Source organism: Papaver somniferum, chromosome 3, assembly GCF_003573695.1.
Source record: "Papaver somniferum cultivar HN1 chromosome 3, ASM357369v1, whole genome shotgun sequence".
NCBI classification, from domain to species: Eukaryota; Viridiplantae; Streptophyta; class Magnoliopsida; order Ranunculales; family Papaveraceae; genus Papaver; species Papaver somniferum.
Window position 1 is genome coordinate 146543868 of NC_039360.1, and position 16400 is coordinate 146560267.

Consider the following 16400-nt stretch of genomic DNA (forward strand, 5'->3'; position numbering starts at 1 on the left):
TTGGCTTCCTCACATTCCTTCGTTTTCTTTTCAAGGTAGGAGATAACGGAGATTTTTCTTTTTCCTCCATGACTGATGGCTTAAAAATCACATTAACATCTTTTCCATCAGAAGACATCATGCTTGGAGTATCCATAACGTATGGGTTTGTGAGAGGAAATCACAAATTGAACTCAACAAGTAGTCTTGAGATAAAAAGAAGTCACAGCGAAGGAAAACATGAATGTAGGGTTTCGAAACCTTTAAACAGGTTCGCACAATTGTCGATAATAACCCTCCTTTGATAGACAGGAAGAACAAAAGTTAAGAAAAAAAGAAAGAAAACTTTTCCTAAAGCCTGAGAGGTACAAAATCATTGTCTCTTTTGATAAGGCACATGAGACAAGATTTCCAAATCAACACAATCAAGTTGCGGTGCGGTGAACAACAATTTGTCCACTATTTTCCTCTTGAGAGGAATCCTCAGACTTCTGTTTATCAAAACGACTTGACCATACTTTCTTCTGTAATGGTCTTGGTTTATCCTTGGAAACTAACTTCTTAGACGAAGATAAGATCCTACATACCCCAGCGGTCTTCTGAGCAAGTTTAAGCTTCCTTGCTAAATGATTTTCTCTTCGTTGAAGTTTGTTGACGTGCCTCAATTGGTGTTTGTACTTGTAACACCTTGAAAGTTCATGACCCTTTAGAGAACAATACGAACACGTCAAACTAGGATATAAATAAGGCTTCTGAGATGTGCATGCAGCTAGACACATGGTGGAACCTGAAACATTACAAACAGAGTTTCTAAGAAATTGGTCAATTTTTTATTCAAGATTAGTTGGATTATCTTCTGAAAGAATATTGAGATTGATGTATGTATTGCTACAGTTATCAAAATCAATATTTTCACCAAGAAGTGCAACACTTTATTTCTCGTCTTCATTAGAATCATAGCTGTCAGACATTTTATCAAGAGTTGCAGCAAAATCTTTGTTCCCAGTGTATTTTCTACGATTTGGACACTCGTTTGCAAAATGACCAAATCCTTTACACTTAAAGCACTGAGGCATATACTCATCATCAGTCTTACCTGTTTCCCTGTTTTTATGAGGAATATGATTATGAGGTTTAACTGATGCTTTAGGTTTATCTCTGGAGAACCGCTCACTTCTCTTCAACTGAAGATCTCTAAAATGTCTTGTGATCATCGAGGCTGACTTGTCAATATCTTCATCTGATGAATCTGTCTCAGAATGATCATCTTCAGAGATATACACTTTTTTACTCTTATCAAGTAATTTAGTGTCCTTTTGTGCTTTGAACGCAACATCCTTAGTTTTGGATGAATATTCGTGATCAAAGATCTTAAGCTTCCCAACCAGCGTATTTCTGGAAAGATTATTAAGGTTATTTTCCTCAACGATGGCATGCTTCTTAGAATCGTATCTAGATGGCAGCGATCTGAGAATTTTCATCACAATGTCCTTTTCAGGAATAGTCTTACCCAATGCAAAAGATGCATTAAAAATTTCAGACACTTTGTGATTAAACTCATCAAATGTTTCTTCATCTGCCATACGAAGGTTTTCCCAATCGGAATTAAGGTTTTGAAGCCTAACCTCCTTTTCATTGGAGTTACCTTCGAATACGGTTTCTAAGATATCCCACGCATCTTTAGACCTTGTGCAATTTGACACATGGTGCTGAAGAGTTGGGATAATGGCATGTATAATGGCATTTAAACCGTCAGAATTTTGCTTTGCAGCATTTATATCGGCAGGGGTGTATTCACTAATAGGTTTGGGAACGGTTACATCTCCAACTGCCATGACGGGAGCATTATAGCCATTAACAACATATACCCATGATTGAAAATCACGTGCTTGAAGAAAAGCTCGCATAACAATTTTCCACCATAAGTAATTAGAGCCATCGAAGACTGGTGGTACTTTAATTGAGATAACACCTCTGTCCATAGAGTCAGATCGCTACAAACACAGACTTGTAAGTTCTTAAACGTGTTTGCCTTCTTTGATACCAATTGAAAAAGCGGGGGTCTAACAACCACACCCAATATTTCTCTTAGCAATCTGTATGGACAAACCCAATATACTTTCAAGAGAATCAACTAGACAGTCAGACTCAGTCCAGATTAAAAGTATATCAAAGAGTTTATATCTCAATCTCTCGATTTGATATTTACTCAAGCAAATAGAAATCTGCGAGTCTTTATCAAAGAGAGATAACTTGGAAGGTACCAAAGATCAATATCCAAGTGTCAATAAGTTCAAATCAACAACCAAGAAGGTCGGATATTCTAATTAATTGAACAACTCACAACCGGTGATATTTCAATTATATAAACAAATATAATGTGGAATAGAAATAACAAAGACACCAGAATTTTGTTAACGAGGAAACCGCGAATGCAGAAAAACCCCGGGACCTAGTCCAGATTGAACACACACTGTATTAAGCCGCTACATACACTAGCCTACTCCAAATTAACTTCGGTCTGGATTGTAGTTGAACCCCAATCAATCTCACACTGATCCAAGGTACAGTTATGCTCCCACACCTCTGATCCCAGCAGGATACTGCACACTTGATTCCCTTAGATGATCTCACCCACAACTAAAAGTTTCTACGACCCAAAGTCGAAGACTTTAATAAAAAAATCTGTATCACACAGAAAAGTCTACGATAATAGATAAATCCGTCTCTCACGAATATACCTACGAGTTTTTTTCCATCTTTTGATAAATCAAGGTGAACAGGAACCAATCAATAATACCAGACTTATATTCCCGAAGAAAAACTTAGTATTATCAATCACCTCATAATAATCTTAATCGACGCAGCGAAAAAAGATATTGCGGAATCACAAACGATAAGATGAAGTTTGTTTGTGATTACTTTTATATCTTGCCTATCGGAGATATAAAATCTCAATCCAATTATTTAAATTGTACTCGTACGATAGAAGATGCAAGATGAGATCACACAACTACAAGAAAAGTAGTATCGGTCTGGCTTCACAATCCCAATGAAGTCTTTAAGTCGTTAACCTGGTTTAGAAGAAGAAACCAAAGGTTAAAGGAGAATCGACTCTAGCTTAACACAACTAGTATCACACAGAATGTGTGGGGATTAGGTTTCCAAGTTTCTAGAGTTTTCCCTCATATACACTTCCAAATCAGAGTTTGCAATCAATGTTAGCTTAGTAACAAAGCATTCAATATTCACCGTTAGATGAAAACCTGATTAGATTCAAGCTGATATTTCTCAATCGTTAGATCGAAAACTTATCTTGTCACACACAAATGAAATGTCCAATTTTGGGTTTATGAACCGTACCCAAACATTAACATTTGTTGGTTCAACAAGTCAACCAAATGGTTAGCCATATGATTACTCTCATATCAACCTTATCCTTCTCCACCATAACTAGTTCAAATGACTCAAATGAACTAGTTAGAGAGTTTTTCAATTGCAATGAAATCTTATGTAACTACACAAGACACAATTGAAGCAAAATCGGTTTGATTCACTCGAATCGGTTCATGAACTTTATAGCCACGGTTTGGAAAAGCATTCCTTAGTTTATTTAAACATTAGTTCAAGAACAACCGACTTTAGATATAACCTGTTCAAGTTCGCGGAATGGGTTCGCGGACTTAAGCTCATGGAAGGAGTACACGAACTCCAGCAGAAAATCTCGGGCCGAGAAGTTCCGCAAGTTCGTGGACTTAGTTCGCGCCACTTCCAACTTCTCTTGATCAACAAAGTTTAGCAAACTTTGGTTCCAGGAATAGGACTTATGCATATATGTGTTTCCACAACAATGCTTATATCCACTAATGGTTATGTAATCTAAACTCTCATTTAAATCATGGAAACATTCTCAGAGAACGTTATATAGCCGTTATTCACATACCATTTTTCGTCAGAGCAATTTTCAAAGTGATCGAAACATACATGACTTTCGTCACTTGGTAAAGATGAATTCGGCTAAAGCGAAATCTTACCAACACATATTTCGAGAAATAGATAGGCGAGATAAACTCGGCTCGAAATAGCAAATGTGTATAATGAAAGTTTATATATCAAAACGACTTTTGTCTCAAGAGTAGGAGATAGAGTAAATAGACTTTTGAGTGACAGATAAGTTCAAGTCTCCACATACCGTTTAGTCGATGAAGATCTACCAGCTCCTTGAGTAGTCCTTCGTCTTGTATGATGATTGCCATGGAGTCTTGATCTCAACTACACTTTCTATCCTAAACCAAGACCTTAGCTCTAATAGGCTAGTAATCAAGACTTATAGTTTTGATCACTAATATTGACAAACATGCTTGAGATAGCAACGCATGCGAGTTCGACCGAGCAATGCTCTAACAAATATTTTCCTTTCTCTCTCCTCTCCTTTCCTCTTCTCTCTGAGAAAAAACAAACTCTAGTCTCTGTTAATCTCTTGCTCAGATTTGGTCATTTTTTAACCAGATCTGAGCAAGATTTCTTTTCTCTTTAATTTTTAATTGAATAAAATTAGTATTCTTTTGTTTTTGATGTCTTTTGATATATTTCTTTAGTATTTCAATATATTTTTCTTCTCCATTTGGAGCGAATTTGTCTTCGCTTTGAGGGCGATTTATTCAAACCTTGATTGTTGGTTCGTGACTTGCTATTCTCGATTCAAGAACATCGACTATTCAACACGGTATTGTTTTAAATCCATATTCAATCTAAGGGATTTAGGGCAGCCGGGTTCATTTGGGTCTACAAGATTTTGGTCAAAATACTCTTTTCCTCTAGGAGCGTCTCTTATTGAAGAAGAAGAAAATCAGATTAAATTGCCGGAATCGATTCTGGATTATACCATCATTTTCCTTATTACATTTCCAAAAAATGGATATCTGATAGACGCATTTATGTGTCTATTTTGTTCTCAATGTTCTGTATTGTTAGACTCGATTAAATACTTATTGTGTTATTTTATGTTTTATAGATGTTTTTGGAAAACTCTTGCTGCGAAATTGGCTCGAAAAGTGGTGTTTTACACCCCAGGATAGAGACTAAAAACACCCCAGAAATGCGCCAGAGCAACCCAGAAAAAATGTTGGAAACACTCCAGAAAAATTACTTAAGGCACCCCAAAGGACATGTCTTATTCAGACTCCAGCAACGGATAAGGGGCGACCACTGGATAAGGGGTGACCTTCTTCACAAATTCAAAAAAATATTTTGGCGGGAAAATATTTCTTTTCACAGGCAGATTTTTCGATCGAATTTTGGAGGAGTTTTTGTGCGATTCAATCGCTGAAACTTCATGGGTAGTTGTGATATGTCCTAACAAAGCTAGTATGGGTGTTTGTTTCGATCAAATTTGTCTGGATAACTTGGTTTAATTCAAACAGGGAGTTGGAGGAAAAACATGAGCTTACACGAGTTTTGGTGAATCTAAACGTGTATTGCACGTGTTTGGAAGCCTTAATCAAAACTTTGGAACGTGAAGAAGATTTATAAGGAATTTAATCCAGCTGCAGATGCGTAAAAATCAAAATCATTGATAAAAAAAGAAAGAAAATATCCCGAATAAATGAAGATTATTTGGAGTGGAGATTCAATGTCGCAATCACGTATAAATATGTTCACAAGGTATCATAGAATTGGTGTCGAGAGTCTGGGGGGCTGAGGAGAGCCAGAGAAGAAGAAATTCGAGTTTTCCCAAACTCGGTTTCCGCTGTTGCTGCTGCTGCACCAAGAACACGAAGAACATAAGACCCACAAAGAGCAGTCTTATTTTGCTACAGTTTCAGCGACTGTCGTCCGACAGTCTTATTTATTACTATCGTGGGACAGTCTTATTTTCCGAGGGTCGTAGTTCTCTGGTTTGTAACAAATATAATTGTTACAAACCCGGTTTTGAATTATTTCTCCCTTTTCATCATTTGTAAACACCCTTTGAGCAATAATAATGATTTTTGAGCGTGTTTCCAACATGATGAGCGGCTAATTCTCCCACAACCAAGGAAATAAGGAAGCTATTTACGCATGAATAATTGGTAACTATTTTATTTTCTCTAATATTTAATTATAATTCACTCAATCACTGCTTTTGCAGAGTTTTAAATTGTTTGCGTAATTTTCCTAATCAGTTGGGATTCAATTAGATAGATTATGCTTTGTTTAGATAATCTATGCTTAAGGGATACAATTGATGTTTGAGAATTTGCTTGATTATTAGTGAGTTAAGATATAAAGGACTTAAAAGATAATTATAGTTTTGGATTATTTACCATCATTAATTCATGTGTAATAGTGGAATCAGTGTCTTGGTTGTTTTCTCATACCTCTCGCCCACTTTGTTAATATTTTTGTATATAATTTTATTAAATCTTTAAATTTAATATTCACAAGTCCGAGAGTTTGAACCTCATTACTACAACATCATTCAAAAATTATAATCATTTTGGCGCCGCCGACGCGGATTTGTGCTTAGGTAGACTTTTTAGGGTTTTTTTTATTATTATTTCATTTGTTCTTTTTACGTTTCTTTGGGTGTGTCTTTGTATTACAGGTTTGAAGTTGGATACTAAAGACTTGGAATCAAAGCTTAAAGCCAAAAGAGAAGGAAAAAGAAAAAGACAAAGCAAAAAAAAAAAAAAAAAAAAAAAAAAAAAAAAAAAAAAAAAAAAAAAAAAGAGCGAAAGAAAAATTAAAAAAAAGAGAGAGAATTCATTTTATTTTTTTAGAGACCTTCCATTTTTTGTAATTATTTTATTTTATTTCTTTTCTTTTGCACTTTATTTGGACTTTGGACTTGGACAATTATTTATTTTTTTAAACCCTAAGGAAGGGTACATTAAATATAAACTGTTTGCAGGGAAGGACGACGATTACAATATCGTCTCGGCCCCTCGGGTTCGCACATGACATAGGAGTCGTGGCCCGAGTCGACCTCAGCGGTTCTGCGCCCGTCTGGTACGGGAGGTAAGCTTTCGAAACACCCGCGAATCCCCTGTCAGCGGGTTTATTGTATGCCTTAAGGTGAATATATGCTGAGGATTTGAATACGGTTGTTTTAATTTCCTAGTAAAGGGCAAGGCCTGGCCAAATTAAGATAAGGAATCGGATTTCATCACCGTTTCCTTCTTGCCCGCCTTAGGAAAACGAAACCAAATGCGAACCTAAGCTTAAAATTTTGACTAGAACGAGACCTATAGGGTAATGAGCTTAATAGGAAAGTCGTTCGAAAAATATTGGTTACTCTTTTGAGCATACTTTTAAGTTCATGATGGTTTCTGCGAGTTGAATGCGTGACTGCGCCGCCTTATAATACCGGTGAGACCTTGGGTATCAAATCTCCTCGCAGCTTCCCTCGTCTCAATTCAACTTACTTAAACTCGGATTGATTCCAGAGAGGTTTGCTCAGATTGTAACGAATTCCTTTTCGAAAGATTAGAAGCTGGTCTAGAAACAATCTAAGTGGAGCCATCATGCTTGTTGTTTGCTAGATTTTATAGGTTTGATTTGGTCGAGTCAGCCTTGTTTGTGATTGTGTAGAATTCTCTTGCAATTAAGAATGTCGAACTGGTATGATAGAAGCCAATACAATGATTATCGACCTGAATTTGAATATGGACATCATCCTATTTATGACCATGTTGGGAATAGTGGTTGGGAACGCCATCCTTTGGAAGGATATGGGTCATACCCTGGTGAGCCCAATTACTATCCACACATGCATCAGTCTTACAAGCAAGAAGATTATAGTACTAGTTCTTCGTCTCTAGAGGATACAATCAAACTATTAAAAAGTAGTCCTTTTTATGATCCGTCTGTTCCTATTCCTCCTTTAGAAGAGTCCCTCAGGAAGTTAGCTGAGTCAACGTGTAATTTAGCTGAGATGAATAGTATAATTATAGACGAAAGAACTACAATAATGAGTGAACCTTCTTTAGAAGACCACCTCAAGCGGATAGCTGAGACGAACGAAAGAATTGCTCGAAATTACTTGAATTTCCAATATAGTGTATACAATAATACCCTTGAGAATGAAGATAGTTATTTTCATAATCAAGATAACAAGGTTAGAATTGGTAGCACTACTTGTTTTGATGAGGTTCGATCTTTTTCATGTTATTATGATGAGGATAGTGTTGATGGAGAATCATACTTATGTAGGAATAGTGATCGGGAAATGGATACTCCAATTGAGCTTTACAATGATAATATTATTTCTATTTCAAATCCAAATAATTTTAATAATTATTCACCTATTCAAAAGGACGAGGATTTGACTAGAGATACCCTCGTTTTAGACGATGTAGTATTTCCTGTTTACAAAGCCGATAATGATTTAGAGGAACGAGTTTATTCTGAGAATAATTTTTTAGAGTCTAGAGATTTAGAAACAATAGTCTTAGACGAAGAAGATGAACTCGTAGAGCTTTTAAATATGAGTGAGGATGCATCACCTGAGTATAACCTAACAGAAGCAATTGACCATTTTCAGGATTCTGATGATCTAGAAATTAGGGAAATTGTAGTTAGTCTACCTAGAGACACCCAAAACTCTAAGTTTGGGGGTGATTATCATTCTCCCTATACTTTACCTTTAACTCTTAGAAAGTTCCCTCGTGTAGGGCTTGACATTTGTGCCTCAACCATCGTACAAGATTATCTCCATACACGTTTTCCCGAACCTAATAATGTCCAGAAAGAAGTTCAGTCATTAGAAACCCATCCTCTGGTTGATGTGGTTTGCCCAGGCTATGATACCCTTATTGACTTTGTTTTCCCACCAAATAGTTTTCTTCCAAATGTGGGAACGTTTATATTTCAAATGTGTCGAATATTTAGTTGTGAGACTAAACCTAAATGCTTTAGGAAATTAGAATCAACACATTTTCTTAAGAATGACTAGTACCCTCACTGTGGTCAATTTTGTAAGTCAAACCTGATTGAGTTAGAGGATCCTCAATTATTTAGGTTATTATTATGTGCTTCTAAATTTTTATTTGAGTTTTTACAGACTCTAGGACCTAATAATTCGGATCTCACTTTTGAGGAGTTGCAGCCTAAAGAAATATATTTAGACCCTTTTATAGAACCTGAACTTGAACCACAATTAGACGTAGTTTTCTTAATCAGGAAACTAGGTAAGGGCATGCTAGTCTTGTTCATTTTCTTGGTTTACTGCAGTTTCCTTTGGTCAGCTCTATTTGGTTTTGAAGACCCACAGTTATTCCGGCTACTGTTATACGGTTCGAGTTGACTAATCCTTTCCTAAGTCTGGCTGAAGACTTTAAACTTAGCACTTCTTGGGAGGTAACCCATGCTCATGCAACATGGTAATATCTTTCCTTAACTCTTTTTCTTCAAGTGGTAACAGTTTCTCCTTGTTCATGCTTTTAATTTTATCTTTAGAACATCGAGGACAATGTTAGATTTAAGTTTGGGGGTGGGGAAGAACTTTTTAGTTGCACTTTTGAAACTTCTAGCGTCACATGGTATCCGGTTAGCTAAGTTTACATATTGTTTCTCACCGAAAAGATAGAAATTGGAATGCTAGGGATAACAACCTTTTGAGACATTAGAGAAAAATACATTGAGATCCTTGAAATTCAGGAGAGAACTTGTTCCTTTTAGAGGGTGACCGTGATGGACCTAACCATACATGATGGAAAGGCAAGTAGGTCAGGAAATGCCAGAAAGACAAAGCAACCTCACAATGTAGTCTTAGTTACTGGATTGCGACTCTCTCTCAGTAGAAACTTATCATCATCAACAAGCGGAGCGACATCAAAATCTATGAAGAAAGTTGAAGACGTTTTAGGTTTAGAAGCAAAAATAGAAAAGAATAATTCAAAAATCAAAGTTGAAGTTATAAGAGCAAATGATATAAGTTGTTAGAATCCATGATACCAAGACATCACAAGTTGCGAAGATCCAAGTTTTGAAAGTCCTTCTCTCATGGCCATGTAAATTGTTGTCTTGTAATTTTTGTTTCCAAGAAAAAAGAAAATTGAAATTTTTTTTTTGAAAAAAAACGAAAATGAAAAAAATCATCGTTACGTTTTGTTCAATAAGGCCAAAGGGAAGTAGAAATTTATAAGTCAAGCAAGAAATCGAAGAGAAGAGTTAATTGTCAAGGTTCTATGAGGTTCGATAGTTTATCATCAACAGTTGAAGACCGAAGAAGACGTTATTTCTACTGAGCACTATGAGAGAGTCGCAATCCAGTAACTAAGACTACATTGTGAGGTTGCTTTGTCTTTCTGGCATTTCCTGACCTACTTGCCTTTCCATCATGTATGGTTAGGTCCATCACAGTTACCCTCTAAAAGGAACAAGTTCTCTCCTGAATTTCAAGGATCTCAATGTATTTTTCTCTAATGTCTCAAAAGGTTGTTATCCCTAGCATTCCAATTTCTATATTTTCGGTGAGAAACAATATGTAAACTTAGCTAACCGGATACCATGTGACGCTAGAAGTTTCAAAAGTGCAACTAAAAAGTTCTTCCCCATCAAAATGATTATAATTTTTGAATGATGTTGTAGTAATGAGGTTCAAACTCTCGGACTTGTGAAGATTAAATTTAAAGATTTAATAAAATTATATACAAAAATATTAACAAAGTGGGCGAGAGGTATGAGAAAACAACCAAGACATTGATTCCACTATTACACATGAATTAATGATGGTAAATAATCCAAAACTCTAATTATCTTTTAAGTCCTTTATATCTTAACTCACTAATAATCAAGTAAATTATCAAACATCAATTGTATCCCTTAAGCATAGATTATCTAAACAAAGCATAACCTATCTAATTGAATCACAACTGATTAGGAAAATTACGCAAACAATTTAAAACTCTGCAAAAGCAGTGATTGAGTGAATTATAATTAAATATTAGAGAAAATAAAATAGTTACCAATTATTCATGCGTAAATAGCTTCCTCATTACCTTGGTTGTGGGAGAATTAGCCGCTCATCATGTTGGAAACACGCTCAAAAATCATTATTATTGCTCAAAGGGTGTTTACAAATGATGAAAAGGGAGAAATAATTCAAAACCGGGTTTGTAACAATTATATTTGTTACAAACCAGAGAACTACGACCCTCGGAAAATAAGACTATCCCACGACAGTAACAAATAAGACTGTCACTGCAACAAATAAGACTGTCGGACGACAGTCGCTGAAACTGTAGCAAAATAAGACTGCTCTTTGTGGGTCTTATGTTCTTCGTGTTCTTGGTGCAGCAGCAGCAACAGCAGAAACCGAGTTTGGGAAAACTCGAATTTCTTCTTCTCTGGCTCTCCTCAGCCCCCCAGACTCTCGACACTAATTCTATGATACCTTGTGAACATATTTATACGTGATTGCGACAGTGAATCTCCTACATTAACTCCAAATAATATTCATTTACTCGGGATATTTTCTTTCTTTTTTTATCAATGATTTTGATTTTTACGCATGGTGCAGCTGGGTTAAATTCCTTATAAATCTTCTTCACGTTCCAAAGTGTTGATTAAGGCTTCCAAACACGTGCAGTACACGTTTAGATTCACCACAACTCGTGTAAGCTCATGTTTTTCCTCCAACTTCCTGTTTGAATTAAACCAAGTTATCCAGACAAATTTGATCTAAACAAACACCCATACTAGCTTTGTTAGGACATATCACAACTACCCATGAAGTTTCAGCGATTGAATCGCACAAAAACTCCTCCAAAATCCGATCGAAAAATCTGCCTGTGAAAAGAAATATTTTCCCGCCAAAATATTTTTTTGAATTTGTGAAGAAGGTCACCCCTTATCCAGTGGTCGCCCCTTATCCGTTTTTGGAGTCCGAATAACACATGTCCTTTGGGGTGCTTAAGTAATTTTTCTGGGGTGTTTCCATCATTTTTTCCGGGTTGCTCTGGCGCATTTTTGGGGTGTTTTTAGTCTCTATCCTGGGGTGTAAAACACCACTTTTCGAGCCAATTTCGCCGCAAGATCTTATTTTTCCAAAAACATCTACAAAAACATAAAATAACACAATAAGTATTTAATCGAGTCTAACAATACAGAACATTGAGAACAAAATAGACACATAAATGCGTCTATCAAATACCCCCAAACTTATTATTTGCTAGTCCTCAAGCAAAACTAAAAAATAAAACCGAGTTAATCTCGGGAGGGTTTACCAGAGGTGTGCCCACAAAACCATGACTTCTAATTGGTCACAAGTATCCAAAGAGCTATGAGGACATACATATTCTCAACCTATCTCCAAGTAACTAGAATGCCATAGAAATTAAAGGTGTCAGCTCTAAAGTTGACTGAAGAAAAGGGGAGACACATCCGCAACACTGCTAGATAAAGAGATATCCGCTACACAGCTAGATAAACATTGTAAGATGCGTCCGCTTCTTTACAGCTGGATAAGATTAGGAGAGAGATAAATATGAGAGGGACATCTGCTACACAGCTGGACTAATTACGTGTGATGAGTTAAACCAGTGCTAGAAAGATCTTGTGCCAGATTGAAAGCGGACTAACAAAGCAACCAAATGTATCATTTTTGTGGTTGATGGCTCTTTCTCTTCGCGATTTACTTGTAATTGATATCTTCATTTGTATTAGGGTTTTGATTATCTTGTACTTTGATGTTTTTGATACTCTTGTAAGCGATCATGTAATCACTATTTTGATTTGAATAAATTGATTTGCTGCAAAGATAATACTCGTGCAGTTTTAAAAAAAACTTGATCTTATATCCCGTTACGACGCACAAACGAAACTCCCTACAAACTCACCTAAAATGTAGAATTTTTAAACATGTGGTCCTTATTCCGTAGGAATTATGATTTATTTAAAATTATAGTTCAACAAGTAAAAATAAATTACCTTTTATGCCCATCGATTTTTCAGTTTGATTGAACGTTACCGTATCTTAATTTATCAATTCGATTGAACGTAGCTATATGCTAGTGTATGTAAAGAATGCTTTATTTTTTTGTCGCTTTAATTTCCAAAAATAAAGTGTGCCCCCATTAAACATTTGTGCTAGATTCTCCACTGGATTAAATATAAGAGAAAAATGAAAATAAAAAAAATCAAAGCCAAAACTAGCAAAATACTTGTAATTTTGCTAAAAAGATGAACAAAAGAATGAATAACCGGATACCCGACGGGTTTTACGCATTTGCACCATTAAGATTTCGGTCCAATCGAATAATTACCCGCCGGTCCTAAATTGTTAATATAAAATCGTCCGTATTTTGATTTTGATCGATTCTTACTGATTTAATTAAGTTTTTCAACAGTTAATTTATTATTTCTTCCACAATTTTTTTATTATTATTTTGGTTGTTGTTGATCGAAATTTTTGAACAATTTCTTTAATTATCTCAATTTGTAACTCAATTTGGTGAATTGTGAGAATAAAATTTTCAATTTTATTTTTTCTGCACATTTGTTGTAACGGACATCAATGAGTTTTTCTTATCACGTAGTAACTCCATTTGGTCATCCAATAACCAACATATAATTCAATAATATTGAAATAGGGATAAAATTGACTCGTGATAAATCAAACAGACACACAACCTTAAAGAGAAGAGCCAATGAATTTTGATTAGAAATGTATCAAGAGAATTGAAATAATTCATGGGTCAGCGAAAATATAAATTAAAACAAATGTGCAGAGAAAATAAAATTGAAAAAAACATCAACATAGTCACCAATACTACGACTACAACAGACCGCCACCAACATCGAATGATAACTTCAACTACAAGTCTCCACCAACATCGTCACCAATACTACAACTACTACAGATCAACACCAACACCCAACAACACCGTCACCGGTACCACTGCTCCTACAAGTTACTGCCACTGTCATCAATAGTACTACTGTTCGTATTAATCGTACCCCATACATATAAGCTTTATAAACCTACAAATGACAACCACCACTATCTCCAGTACCCCCACTCTATGCTACAATAAATCATTATCACCACCACCACCATCACCATTACCCGCTCCTTACTATTACAAATTACAACTTCACCATCTCCAACACCCTCCAAATACAACTACATCAAAAAGATCAAAACATAACAATTATATATACAAACACTTACAAGTATTTATTGAGGTAATTTGCCAAACAATAAAATTCATCAAAAACCCTAGAGTTTAAAGCCAAATACTACAACAACTATTGCTACTAAATGATATGCGCAACAAAGAAATATAAAAAGACAGAAATACCCATCAGCTTCCAACTCAACTACTAAAGGTTCATGTCAGGGATTCTATAGTCATACTTAAGAAGAAAAAAAATAGAACCTCTTGCTAAGTTCAACCTCTTGAAAAAGTTAAACCATATAGATATTAATATCAGCCATTGAATCCACAAAATCAACCCATGTAGAACTAAAATAATTGAATCTAAACAAGATAGAGTTGGAAGATTTACCTTGTGAACCATTATTGTTTTCAGTTTCTTTTCTGAAGACATCAAGAATAGAATCAATCAAATCTGCAACTTCAGAATAATTAGAACACCGCTGCTGCGATGGGGAGGGTCAACTGAAGAAAAACGAAACACCGTTGATTGCATAATACCTTATACATCCTTTTTTCTTGGAATGTCATTTTTGAGGCATATACATCGTTTTAATTGTGCCTAAAAGGATAAACACCTCCGAATTTTTTTGTAAAAACTCTAAATTTGATATTGTTGTTTGTAACAAAAATCGGGTGAGTCGCGCTCTGCAAATCGGGCGACCAACTCATTCTTTTTTTCTCGTTTCAAGCGTTGAATTCGGCGTTCTTCATCATTAATTCAGGTGAAATTTCATTCAAAAATCTCAAATGATTGGTGTTCATTAATTTGTTGGTTGGCTATTTTGGTGTCAGTTAGGATTTATATCTTAATTTTAATGGAAAAACATCAAAACTCAGAAATGAATCCATAAGTTGTGGATCTTAATAACGCTGTTGAAGAAAGTCCATCAATAGATCTTATTAATGGTACTGAAGATAGATGTGTTGTGTGGAAACATTCTTTGATTGGACGTCTTGATTTACTTCGAATGAAATTTTCTGATGATGTATCAAATCTGAAATCTCAGTGGAAATTAGTTTGTCAATGCAAGATTATACCATTGGGGGAAGGTTTTTTCACAATCAAACTTGATAATGAGAGAGATCAAAATTACACCAAAGCTGGAAATTGGGAGGTTTACAATCAAACTTTATGGATTCGTAATTGGATACCAGATTTTCGTCCAGAATTACATCGAACATCTTCTGCAATGGTTTGGGTACATTATCTTGGTCTGAGTTTGGAATATTGGGATGAACAGACACTTTTTGCCATCAGCAAAGCATTGGGAAATCCAGTAAAAGTATATGAAGCTACATTGAATTTTGAAAATGGATTATATGCAAGAGTGCTTATTAAAATTGATTTAGCAAAGAAAATTCCACATAAAATATGGATTAAAACTAAGTTTGGAGGTTTTATGCAAGATGTAGTGCTTTCAAAGTTGCCAAAATTTTGTCATCACTGCAAAATTGTTGGTCATTTACAAGCTGAATGCAGAGTGGAGATATCAGCTGAAGTAGAAGCAAGTAATAACCAAGAAAATCAAAGGGATGCAACAAAGAATTTCAAACCAATTTCCCCTGAGCAGACTGCTGACAAAGGAAAAAATACTTCATCTACTTTAAATGTTGCTACAACTCCACTAATAGCAGCTCAGAAGGAACAAGTAAAGTTTGATATATGTTATACTCCAGTTACAACAATAAATCAGCACATTGCATCATCTCAAGACCAAAATGCTGTTGTTAATCTATCTTCAGGTAGATTTTGAAACTCTTAATATTGTGATTGAGGAGGAAATAGATATACAAATGAGTGAAGGAAATGAAACTCTTACTCCAGCAAAGATACTACAAATTGCTGAAGACAATGCAATGGAGAAAAGTGTCATCAATTTTATCAATGACAAAAATGGTTCAGTGTCAGAGGAAAGAGTTCCAACAACTCTTGGTCTAAGGTAATTCAAAAACCATCATCATCGAATATAACATCCATTCCAGCAGACCAACAAAAGGAGGTAGCACCTAAGGTAAAATCTCAGCAAGTCAAAAATAAATACAACTTTAGGAAGAATCAAGGAAAAGGAGGTACTAGGGACCTCCATTACTTACAATGAAAGTCTTATTTTGGAACCTCAGGGGCCTGAGAAGACCTACGACTCAAGAGAAATTAAGGTCTTTAATAAATCAATTTCAACCTTCTTTAGTTTTTATAGCAGAACCTAAAGTCATTTGTAATGCAACATTTTGCAATAAGTTGAATTTACCAGGGATGTAGAATATGGTGATTCATAA

The 16400-nt window shown here is 35.4% G+C and overlaps 1 protein-coding gene across 1 annotated transcript; it reads left to right on the forward strand.

Moving 5' to 3' along the window:
- Positions 1 to 15091: 15091 nt before the first annotated feature.
- On the forward strand, positions 15092 to 16400 carry LOC113360076. Its single transcript, XM_026603625.1, has 4 exons — positions 15092 to 15451; positions 15548 to 15772; positions 15867 to 16063; positions 16376 to 16400. Exons 1-4 carry the CDS (start codon positions 15092 to 15094, stop codon positions 16398 to 16400), a joined length of 807 nt encoding a protein of 268 aa, XP_026459410.1.

What these genes read in the sequence shown, in the direction of transcription:
- LOC113360076 (XM_026603625.1), top strand. Translation starts at nt 15,092, where the DNA reads ATGAAATTTTCTGATGATGTATCAAATCTGAAATCTCAGTGGAAATTA. An exon ending in TAGCAGCTCAGAAGGAACAA is followed by an intron (nt 15,773 to 15,866) that starts GTAAAGTTTGAT and finishes ATCTATCTTCAG; the next exon opens with GTAGATTTTGAAACTCTTAA. An exon ending in CCAACAACTCTTGGTCTAAG is followed by an intron (nt 16,064 to 16,375) that starts GTAATTCAAAAA and finishes TGAATTTACCAG; the next exon opens with GGATGTAGAATATGGTGATT.